General features: G+C 37.0%; 1 protein-coding gene across 1 annotated transcript; it reads left to right on the forward strand.

Annotated features, from left to right (window-relative positions):
* The first annotated feature begins 5,501 nt into the window (after window positions 1-5,501).
* LOC129676924 (olfactory receptor 473) lies at window positions 5,502-6,446 on the forward strand. Its single transcript, XM_055607460.1, has one exon. The coding sequence runs from the start codon at window positions 5,514-5,516 to the stop codon at window positions 6,444-6,446; it is 933 nt and encodes a 310-aa protein (XP_055463435.1). The 5' UTR covers window positions 5,502-5,513.
* Window positions 6,447-12,074: the final 5,628 nt, after the last annotated feature.

Here is a 12,074-nt window from a genome sequence, read left to right on the forward strand (position 1 = left end):
CACACACACACACACACACACACACACACACACACACACACACACACCCCGCTGGGTTTATGCCAGAGAAAGTCCTTGTTTCTTACTAGGGATCCCACTTGGAGAATGAGTCGATGGGCTACATCTGAGCCAGGGTTTTAGGTCCTCTCCATGCATGGTCCTTGGTTGAGGTATCGTTCTCTTCTGGGCCCCCAGGTCTCAGTTTTTATGGCTCTGTTGGTCTCCTTTTGAGGCTCCTGAGGCTGAGACTCATAGCCAAACTTTGAGCAGAGTGCAGGGAATCTTAGGAAAGAAAGGGGGAGTTATAAAGAGCTGAGAATTTTTAAGAAGTCTGAAAAAAAACAAATATGATAAGTATGAGAACAGTTTACATTTAGGCACATTGTGGACAGAGAGCCAAATAGAAACTGTAGTAGAATGCTTGCTTAGCAGGTAGTAGGTCCTGGATTTGATTCCCTGTATTATAAGAAAAGGGGAACGGAGACAGATAACAGATACAGAGACAGAGACAGTGGCAATGACAGACAAAAAGACAGAGAAAAGCTTGTAGAAGATGAAGTATGTGTTCCACTTGAAAAAAAGATAGATTGCAATAAAAAATGATAGAAACTAGACTCCAGTGAAATTTTGTGTAAAAATATATTTAACTGTTAGCCCATAATTTTATTTTATTTTATTTTTTTCTTATCAGTTACATTTTATTAACTCTGTATCCCAGCCGTGTCCCGATCCCTCATTCCCTCCCAGAACCTCCCTCCCTCCCTCCTCTCCACCGTGCCCCTTGCCAAGTTCACTGATAGGGGGGACCTCCTCCCCATTCATCTGATCCTGTTTTATCAGGTATCTTCAGGACTGGCTGCAAAGCTCTCCTCTGTGGCCTAACAGGACTGCTCCTCCCTTGGGGGGGTGGGGAGGCCAAAGAGACAGTCATTGAGTTCCTGTTAGAAATAGTCCTTGTTCCCCTCACTATGGGAAACCAATTGGTTACTGAGCTACCACAGGCTACATCTGAGCAGAGGTTCTAGGTTACATTCATACATGGTCCTTGGTTGCATGTCAGTCTCAGAAAAGACCCTGTGCCCAGATATATTTGGTCCTTTCCTTGTGGAGCTCCTATCCTTTCCTCATCAGACTAACTCCCCTTCTTTCTTATGATTCCCTGTACTCTGCCAAAGTTTTTTTTTCTCTTTTTTTTTTTTTTTTTTTTTTTAGAAACCACCAATATTTCATTTTTATTTAATTCTAACAAATCCCTCCCTTCATGGGTCAGAGAATTTTGTGGAAGAGAGGCAGAAAGATGTAACAGCCCGAGTGAATAGAGGACATCAAGAAAACAAGACCCTAAAAGTCAACATGATCAAAGTTCATATGAACTCAGAGATGGAGGTCTGCATGCACAGGGTCTACATAGGTCTGCATGTGTCTGTACCAGGTCCTCTGCATATATACTATGGCTTCCAATTTAGTGTTTTTTATGGGATACCTGATTGTTTGAGTGAGTGGGTTCTGAGTCTTCTCTTTGGCTCTTTCCTTTTGTTTGTTTTTATTCAATTTCAATGTTAGTTTTTGTTTTATCTTATTTACTATACTATACTATACTATACTATACTATACTATACTATACTATACTATACTTATTATATTATATTTCCTTAAATGGCTGTTTTTCTAATGAGAGACAGAAATGGAATGGATCCAGATGGAAGGAGAGGTGGACAGGAACTGGGAGGAAGGGATATGTTATGTGAAAAAAATTGACTTTTTATAAAAGGAAAAAAAAGAAGTTATTTAGCACAGCTCTATGACAAAATACCTCTGTTGGTTTGTAGATACCATTTCTTTTAATCTCAAAACAAAGCTGCAGTGTATGGATAAATAACGTCACTGAGCACACAAAACTGGGAGCAGAAGAGATTGCCATGTGCAGGTTAACAGAGTTGGCAAGCTGCCTTGTCTGACTCCATTTCCTAGGACTTTGCAGGCAGCACAGAATGACTCCTAATACTGGTATATGAAAGTGGGATTGTCACCATTGAACATCAATGCTGGAAGCACAGAGCACAGATGGTCTGCTGTGCATACTCTTGTTCTTTAGACCAAAGTACTTCAGAGTCTGAATAGAGAGATGGCAAAGGACCCAGCAAACTTGATAGAGTTAGAATGATTTTTCTAAGAAATTGTGAATATTTTCTTTTGAAACAGACAAAGCCATGAAGGCATGGTAGCTATATTCAAGTATCCCATGCATGAAATAGTTTGTACCACTGCATATTGACAGTTAATACAACAAAAAAACAGTTTTAATAATAGAGCTAACGTCGAGGTAGTAAGTTGTCTATTACTAGTGCTCTTTGAACACAGTCAGAAAGCAGAGGAGAGAAGATAGAAGAAATTCTTGAATGGGCTACAGATATTTAATTATTGATTCATTGTTCTTCACAGTTAACTTACTGGATGAACTCAGGAAGAATCATCAAAGAAATTAAATGCTTATTTTTACTAAAAAAACAATTAAAACTTTTAAGGAATTGATATATTTGAAATATATTTAGTACTGATATTACTGTTTTTGGTAAAATTTAAATATCCCCAAGATCTGCATAAACACTGTCACCAGAAAAATTGTATACCATGAGTATTATATCTAGCATGAGGAGATAATCATAGCATCCTTTGTCATGAGTCTTGAAAAGTATATAATTGGATGGGATTATATGTTATTGGGAGATTCATTCAGAGAAATAATTGAATGTAGACTACAGTGCTCTGGATATTAAGCCCAGGAGAATGAAATAGGTTCCATGAAGTATTTCATATCCCTGAATATCACTCAGGGTATGCAGTACCATAAACTCTTTAATAACAAAGAATGCTACAAATCAATGAGCTATAGGGAGTGATTTGACTTAGTGGCTTTCATTACTGAAAATTAGACAATAAACCTATCTTGGAACCCAAAAGATAAGTGTTTTGAATTACTGCTCTAAGAGAACCAAGTAAGAATTGGATGACTATAATAATTTATCATACTTTTCATGTTAGTATCATGGTGGTTGAGATATTTCTGGGTTTTCTAGATGTGACAGTTTACAATTGTTAAAGATGAATATCTGAAAAGAATGTTATCATTTAATTTATGTTTTACTCATGCTTATCATGCATATTTCAAAAATTATATGGGTAAGGATTCATAATGTAAACTAAATTCTTATAGTTCTACTTTAACTAAATATAGCACTATTAAAATATATCTAAGTCGAGCATTTTGGCTACCCATAATTGTATGCATATCTTTCATGAAGCTGAAACAGGAGGATTCAGATTTGAGGCTAACTTGTGAGACACAGAAACATACTGTGTTGGTGTATGTGTGTGTAAATGCATGTGTATACGTATATATTATATATTAAAAGGCAAGTTGATATGTATTAAGGGAAAGGGAAAGACTTATAAATGTACCAAGTTTCTCATTGTTAATGTGTATGTTGTTTATTTTGAATTTTTTATTTTTTCCAATGTTTTTATATAAAGCTTTAAAAATCAGAATAAAGAACCATTCTTTATAGTACTATGGTAGTGTTATTTCATTGGCTTTTTTTCTCTCTGAAACCTGTGTTTCTTGGCAGGAGACATAATTTATATTCATATCTTGATTCCCAGAGCCTATTCAGTTCACTGCTTGTGCCTGTGTTTACCACTTTTAAATTCAATTTTATGCCCAAGCACTGTATATTTGTATGAGGAATATAAAACCTCTATTGATGGGGCTATATGCTGTTTGAGAAGAATGAAAGACCAAAGGCCATCAAGGAAAGCCCAGTGTCCTCAATGGGAATTGAGACATTTATAACACAGAGAGAGATAATCTAATCTATCCGTAGGAGTCAGAGAAGGCTTTATAGAGAAAATAATGTCAAAAAATGAGGAAAAATTACCCAAAACAGAGAACAGTTGCCTTGGTGTGCGTAGTGGGCAAAAACACCCTAAGAGACAAGATTATGTTCAAGGACATGTGTGTTGTGCACTGTTTAATGAGGTTATATTATGAAGATTTGAGAAAGTATTGAAAAAATTTTTATAAATAAAGGGATCACCATTTTATATTATTGTGAAAAATAAAATAAAGATAATGAAAGAAGAGAGGAAAAGATGTAAACAAAATACAAAGGTAGAATGACCATAGCTTTGACCACAATGATTACAAAAAAGAGATGAGGATGTGAACTGAAAAAAAAATCTAAACTTACCTTAAATATTCTTGGGCTATCATATATCCATTAATAACGATTCATTTACCATTTCTGCTTCTAATATAACATATTTGTTCTGTTATGCAAAATCTATAGGTATGTATTCTTCGATTATTAGCCTCTACCAACCCCAAAGCTAAGGGTGTAATTAGACAACGGCTGAGACCTATAACAGAGATTTCCCCACTGTTCCTATAAGCTGCCTACCTCATGTTTCCACAAATGTGTTTGTAAAGTGACTTGATCTATGGCTTTTATTTATTTATTTATTTATTTATTTATTTATTTATTTATTTATTTTTATTTTTTGCCGTTGTTCTGTAACTACAAAAATCCTTATAAAACTGTTGTCACGTAGGATAATGGTAGTTAGGGCAACCTGACTCCATGTTCCTGGACCATGATCACTCATATTTGACTCCAAAATAAACTAGTTCTGTGACCTTTGGGGTGACAGCTTTGTTTTTGTGTTAACAAAGCTGTAAAATTTGGAAATAAATGGAATGCAATATATATGTAATATAAATATATTATATAATATATATAATACATATAATATATATAAAATATAAATATATGTAATGTAAATAAATATGTAATATAAAATACATTTTTTTTGAGACAGGGTTTCTCTGGGTATCCTTGGCTGTCCTGGACTTGCTCTGTAGACCAGGATGGCCTCAAACTAACAGATATCTACCTCCCTCTGCATCCCTGAGTGCTGGGATTATAGGTGTGTGCCACTGCACCCAGCTGCAATTATATTTTATTATATACAGTACAATGAAAAAAGGCTAGGAAGGCTCCCGAATTAAAGACAGGAGAAGCTGAATGATATCACTCAGCTATAAAATATAGGTGGAGTGCTTAAAGAAAAGGATTAGTTTTGTATGGAAACACAGTGTGAGAGTTGTTTGTGAGATTTTCAATAACAATGAGCATCACGAAAATAAATAGATAATTAAAATTACAGAGCTGGACCATTGTAGAGAGATACTAATTGTGAAGTATTGAGTAGTAAGATTTAAGGAATAGTACATGCAAAAAGTAATGAATGACAGAGAAGGAAGCTCATCATTCTCATTTCTTTCAAAGACAAAGGGACAAAACCACAATTACAAGAACACAATATTTATGTGTTGAGCAGAGGAGAAAACCCACAAGTTGTGAGGACAATCAAATTAACTAGCAATGTATAAATTGAAAACATTCTAAGTAAAAATATTTTTTTATTTTCTTCAACAGGAACAATTCACATAAGAGATGGAGGCTGATAACAACACTGCTGTAACAGAGCTAATTATTTTGGGACTAACAGAAGACCCTACACTGTGTATAGTCTTTTTTTGTGTATTTCTAGGCATATACATTGTCACCTTAGCAGGCAATCTTGGCATCATCACACTGATAAGAATTTCTCCCCAGTTGCACACACTCATGTACCTATTTCTCAGGCACCTGGCTTTTGTAGACATTTTATATTCAACCTCAGTCTCAGTTATAATGCTTATGGAACTCCTTGGGCATGGGCTGGCTTTACCTGTGGCTGCCTGTGAGGCCCAACTCTGTATTACAGTGTCATTTGGGTCAGCTGAGTGCTTCCTACTGGCTGCCATGGTTTATGATCGCTACATAGCCATCTGTTCACCCCTCCTCTACTCGACACTCATGTTCTCCAGAGTCTGTTTTCTATTATTGGCAGCTTCCTATGTTGGTGGCTGCATGAATGGTTGGTCATTTACTGGTTGTTTGTTAAATCTGTCCTTCTGTGGACCAAATCAGATAGACCGCTTTTTCTGTGACTTCTCTCCTTTGCTGAAACTGTCCTGCTCAGATGTCTCCATTATTGACATCATCCCCTCTTTCTCTTCTGGCGCCATTATTTTGGTGACAGTGCTTGTTATAGCTGTCTCCTACATCTATATTCTTATCACCATCCTGAAGATGCGCTCCACTGAGGGCCGCCATAAGGCCTTCTCCACCTGCACCTCTCATCTCATTGTGGTCACGCTCTACTATGGGACCATCACATTCATTTATGTGATGCCCAAGTCGAACTATTCTACTGAACAGAACAAGGTGCTGTCTGTATTCTATACAGTGGTGATCCCTATGCTGAATCTCCTCATCTATAGTCTGAGGAACAGAGATGTAAAGGATGCTCTGAGAAAGGCATCTGTCAGATTATATTCATAGACTCTCTTTGAATTCAAGAAAATCGTGATGTTTCCTTTACCCATGGCACACTTAGCATCTATCACATGATGCTTAATTGATTGCTTAATATTAAATTCTGTTTCTTTGCACTACCTCTTACCTTTATACATTTGTATATCACTTGTGGGATAATCACTTGTGATAGGAATAATCATTGCTACTATAAACTTCTGTAAGCTGTCAAAATCTTTGCCTTTATGCTGTGTGTGTGTGTATGTGTGTGTGTGTGTGTGTGTGTGTGTGTGTGTGTGTGTGTGTATTTGTGCCTTCTATGTGTCAGGCTAAACATTAGCCATTATATATGAATTCACTTATTTCTCAAAACAACCTAGGTAAGTAGCAACATTATTTTATTTTGTGGATGAATTGCCTGGGCAAAGATAGAAAGTAGGTCTTTTTATGTAAGGAGTTGGTCTCCAAAATTCTGAGGCTTTTAAATTTAATTTTACAATGAATATATGATAACAGTCATTACAAAGTAACCTGTTTACAGATAAGAAAAGTGATCCATGAAGTATAATTGTCTTTACAGAGGAGTGTGGATCCAGAACTGTTTTTTTGCATCCTGCACTTAGTGTACACTCCAGCAAAACCTGTCTAATGATGTCAGCACTGTCATCATCTAGAGGATGTCTTCATAACTTAAAGTTATCGACCTTAAGTTAATGTATGGAGTCAACCTTTCTAACAGATACTATGCAAATATTACCTAGGTTATACATATCCAAGAGTAAGTATAACTCTCAAAAATCCGATAATTTCCCATTTTTAAATTGGGTTTTGAGAACATAGTTATAAAATTTGGCTTGAGTTCTAGCCATATTTGCATACACATTTAATACACATGCATGATGTAAATATCAGTACTTACAGAGACTTAGAGGGGTGTTAAAAATCTCTGTGTTACTGTTAATGGATGTGCAAGAGTCTTAGTTTTTGTTGGTATATTATTGAACTTGTTAAAAAATATGAGAAATATTTTCTCAAATTGAACTTCATATTTTTCCTATGAGCAAGATCCACTTTGACTTACATGATCATCATTATGAGACTGGAAAAGATGAGTTTTGCTAGGCTATGAGAAGTATAAAACAAATACTGAGAAAATTATAAAGCTGGAAGGTAAGACTTAGAATTCAATTGTTTTTTTCCTTAATGTGATGGGATTTTTACAAATTCTAGCAAAACAGAAATTACTTGTCTATTCCAGGAAAGTGCATAGTATTTTGAATAAAAATTTATACTGAAGACTGAAAGCTAAGAAGGATAAGTTAAATGGAAATGAGATTATGTCATTCTACATTTTAAATTTCTCCTATTTTAATATATTATTTACTACAAAGAAACATTATTAAGAAAATTGAATAAATTTGAACAACTTTACTAAAAATGTAGCTAATAAAGGAGTATATGTTGTTAAGTGGATGGAAAACAAGGAGAAAGATGGAAAAGTAAGGAAATAATCCATGACTCGGTTTCTGTGAGTGGGCGCTGCTGCTGATCCCAGTCTGCTATGGATGGATCTTTGTACAGCTGACCTAAAAACAAGACAACATATTGACAAAATTGTCCAGTATTTGATTATACTCTTTTCATCGTGGGAGTAGAGTATGAGGTTCAAAGCCTAAATAAAGGATGTAGAAACCTCATATTTATAATATAGATGAACTATCTTCAATTTCTTCTTAATCCCACCTGACTTAACCTTGTCTTTGTCTATGCCCATGACACTGTTATAGCCCACAAAGTAGGAACTCTTTACCATTTTTTCCTGAGTGTGAAAGAGAAGTCTAAATTTAGGAAATTAAAGCATGAGGACTCGGAGACAAATAAATCCATTAACATGTTTTTCACTGAAAGCCCAAAATTGAAATCTAATAAGCAATCTTTTTGGAGTAAAAAAGGTTGGTACAGGAGAAGTAGCTTGATAGTACAGTATTTGTCTAGTAAGTGTGAGATCCTGAGTTCAAGCTTTAGAACTGAAAAATAGAAAATGTTAGCAAGTACTAAGTTCAATTTCTGGTAATTCTTATAATCCTTGCCCTTGTATTTTGTCTCTGAGTGCTCATGCTTTAATTTCCTAAACTTAGACCTCTTAAGTATTAACTCATTTAATTAATTAATTCACTTTATATCCTGATTGTAGCCTCTTCACTCCTCTCCTCTTGTTCCTATCATCCTTCCCTCTTCCTCCAATACCTCCACCCTTACTCTTCAGGTAATGGGAGCCTGCCTTTCACCCCCCCACACCAGCTCAGACCAGCTCATCAAGTTGCCTCAGTACTTAACACCTCTTCTTCCCCTGTGGTCTGGCTAGGCAGCCCCACCAGGGGGCAGTGATTGAAAAGCAAGCAACAGAGCCCATATCAGAGACAGCCCACTCTCCCCTTTCTAGTGGGTACACATGATGGCCAAGCTACCCATCAGCTACATGCGTGTAAGGGGCTGCGGTTGAGTCCATGTATGGTCCTTGGTTGGTGCATCAGTCTCTACAAGGCTCCCTGGGCCCAGGTTAGTTGGCTCTGTTGATCTTCTTGTGGAGCTCTTATCCCCTCTGGGTCCTTCTCTTCTTGCCCTGCACTCTTCCACAAGGCTCCCAGTGCTCTGCTCAATGTTTGGCTGTGAATCTCAGAATCTGTTTCCTATGCTACTGGGGCAGAGGGAGAGGGAACCCTTAGAGAACAGCTATGCTAAGCTCCTGTCTGGAAGCATAGCTGAGTATTGTTAATAATGCCAGGAGTTGGCTCTCTTCCATGGCGTGGGTCTCAGGTTGGGCCAGGCATTGGTTGGGCATTCCCTCAATCCCTGTTTTATCTTTATCCCTGCACATCTTGTAGCCAGGGTAAATTTTTGGGTTTTGTGGTGGGTTGGTGTTCCCCTCCCTCCACTAGGTGTTCAGTCTAGTTAAAGGGTAGCCTCTTTAGTCTCCATGATCCCTGATACTAGGGTTTCTGCTTCTGTTTTGTTTTTTTAGACTTAATTTCCTTTTGTATCAGATGTTGGTCTCAAACTCACTATGTAGCCCAGGATAGCCTTGAACTGCAGAAATTCTCTTTTGTTGGCTTTTGAAGTTCATTCAAGGATAATGTATCTAGGCCATCAAGTGTGGCTCAGGTTCTTACATAATTTTAAAACACTTAATTTTACTTTTATCTATGACTATGTATGCCACATGTATTCAGGTGTCTATGGAGGACAGAACAGGGTGTTAGACTCCCTGGATCTGGAGTTACTGGTGGTTTTGAGCTGCCAGAATTGAGTGTTGGGAGCCAAACTTGGTTTTCTGGAAGGGCAACAAATGTTCCAAATTGCAGAGCCACAGTTCCTATCCAATGTCACTTATTTTTGATAAACACCTCTACTAGTCTGTGGGAACATTCAGTGTGCATTTTGACTCCATGACATCATGGAGCTTTATTTGTGTGAATTCTACATTTCTGGACATAAAGTCTATCAAAAAATCAGTGAAGGATGCAAACAGTCTCTGTACTGAAAAGTGTAAGACATTAATGAAAGAAAGTGAGGTAAAAACGAATCCTGAGACAGACATGGCTATACTTGAGTTAGAAGGGTCCAAACTGTTAAAATAATTACACGCTGCAAGGTAATCTTCAGATTCAGTGTAATGTCCATCAAAATGTCAATGTTTTTCTACAGAAATAGTAAAAGGATCCTAAGATTCTTACAGAATCAAGAAAAATACCAGGTATGTGAAGAAATCATAAGTGAGAGACAAAACTGCAGGCCCCTCCTTTTCTGGCTTTTTGTCTCCTAGCTCAATGAGTGCCTCATGCACAGATATTTCAGGGGAGATTCTCAAGTTGTTCTACTGAGCAACAGGGAGGAAGAGTTTTAATACATCTTTTTTAAAAAGTCAGATACACATCTACAAAACTCAAGCGTCATTTTTTTCTATTTTCAACAAAATAGGCAATGAGTCCATGTAACAATTTCATTTATTGCTATTCTAGCCTTCTATCTGAAGCCTCCTTTTAAATTTGATTCTGAAGAATTTTTCAGTTGGAAAGTAATATCACCACATTACCCAAACTAGCCAGATAAATCATAATTTCAAAGTCAAATATACTTTCTTGTCTCTTTCACTTTCAGTAAACAAGTACAAAAGAATTTTACTGTGTGCTAGGGCATGTGGGTATCACGCGGGAATACAAGCCAGGATTTAATGAATCACCTGGTTCCATAAGCCATTTCTGTACAAGAAGCCCATGGCCCTTTCTCTTAAGAGGCAAGAAACAGCAATCTCTGAAGGCTTGCCTTGCGTAATTAAGCCTTTCTCCCCTTTTCTTAACATGCACACAGACACCCAACCTTCTGTTTCTGCATGTGTGTGGCTATGCTTCTTGACCAGTGAGTGCACTAGTGGTTCACATTGCAGAGTGTCCAGATCCAGACTCTCCATGTAAATAAAATGCATCGATTTCATAGAGTCCTTTTTGGATTTCAGTGTCAGTACTCACTCTAAATGGTAAATGAGAGATAGATGGACTTTATTAGGCTGGATTTTTAAATAACCCAGGAAGAAATTGAAAATTAAAAAAGTACTTTAAACAGTTTGAACTCTTGACCCCTCATGAGCCAGCCCTCAGCAAGAAGCACAGTGCAGTGGTTTCCTGCTTATTTATTTCCTGTTTATTTTTGATAAACACCTCCAATAGTATGTGGGAACATTCAGTGTGCATGTTGACTCCATGACATCATGGAGCTTTATTTATTTCTAGTGACAGAGCTAACATCAAAGGCAATAAGCTACCTGGTACTAGAGTAACTTAGAGAGGAAGATCCATTAAAGAAGAGACAGGGGCCATTCTAAGCTATTGATTCACTGTACCTCCCAATTCACCAAGTCAGTTGATCAGTCTCACCAAGAGATGGATTATATGCATACTTACTCTGAGGAAATTAAAAAAATGAAAAGAAACAATACATTCAGAGGACATTTAATACTGATAGCATTATATGTGGTAAATGTTCAACTCCTTAGAAACTGATACTATTATGTTTTTATGAATATTATACCATGTTTAGGGAGATGAAAAATGTTAATACCTTTAGTCAGCAAGCTTCTCAAAGCCAGACTTTCCTAGCCAAGGCAGGAAGCTAAATGCCTTTGAGAAGGGGTTCTTGCTCATCTGAGGAGTAAACATTTCTGGACCCAACAACTTCCCAGAATGAGAAAGGGGTCAGGATCCAGTGATGGAAGCAGGGAAAAAAACCTCTCCTTGGAAGCAGGAGCCAAAGACATCCTGAAAAGCTTCAAGCCTCTGAACTGATAAGGTCTAGAAGGGAAGCTGGGTCTAAGAAAGTAAAGTCCTTAGGGAGAGGTTTTGAGACTTAAAAAGATAATTTTCTATGTTGAAATGGAGGAAGACACAATGAAACAGTGCTTCTGTATTCAATTTGAGTTTGTTTCTCTTAGCATACAAATAATTTTATCACTCATGATTACAGTTTTGTATCTCCTCTTTGGGAGAGAGCAGGATTAGACAGACTTGGAAAAAGAAGAGACTGAGAAAATAGATGCTAAATTAAAGGCCATAAAACAGAGGTTGGGGAGAATCTTTGAATCAAAAGACAGAGCCTTCAGAG

The sequence above is a fragment of the Psammomys obesus genome, unplaced genomic scaffold, assembly GCF_907164565.1.
Source record: "Psammomys obesus unplaced genomic scaffold, mPsaObe1.curated_primary_1811, whole genome shotgun sequence".
Lineage (NCBI taxonomy): Eukaryota > Metazoa > Chordata > Mammalia > Rodentia > Muridae > Psammomys > Psammomys obesus.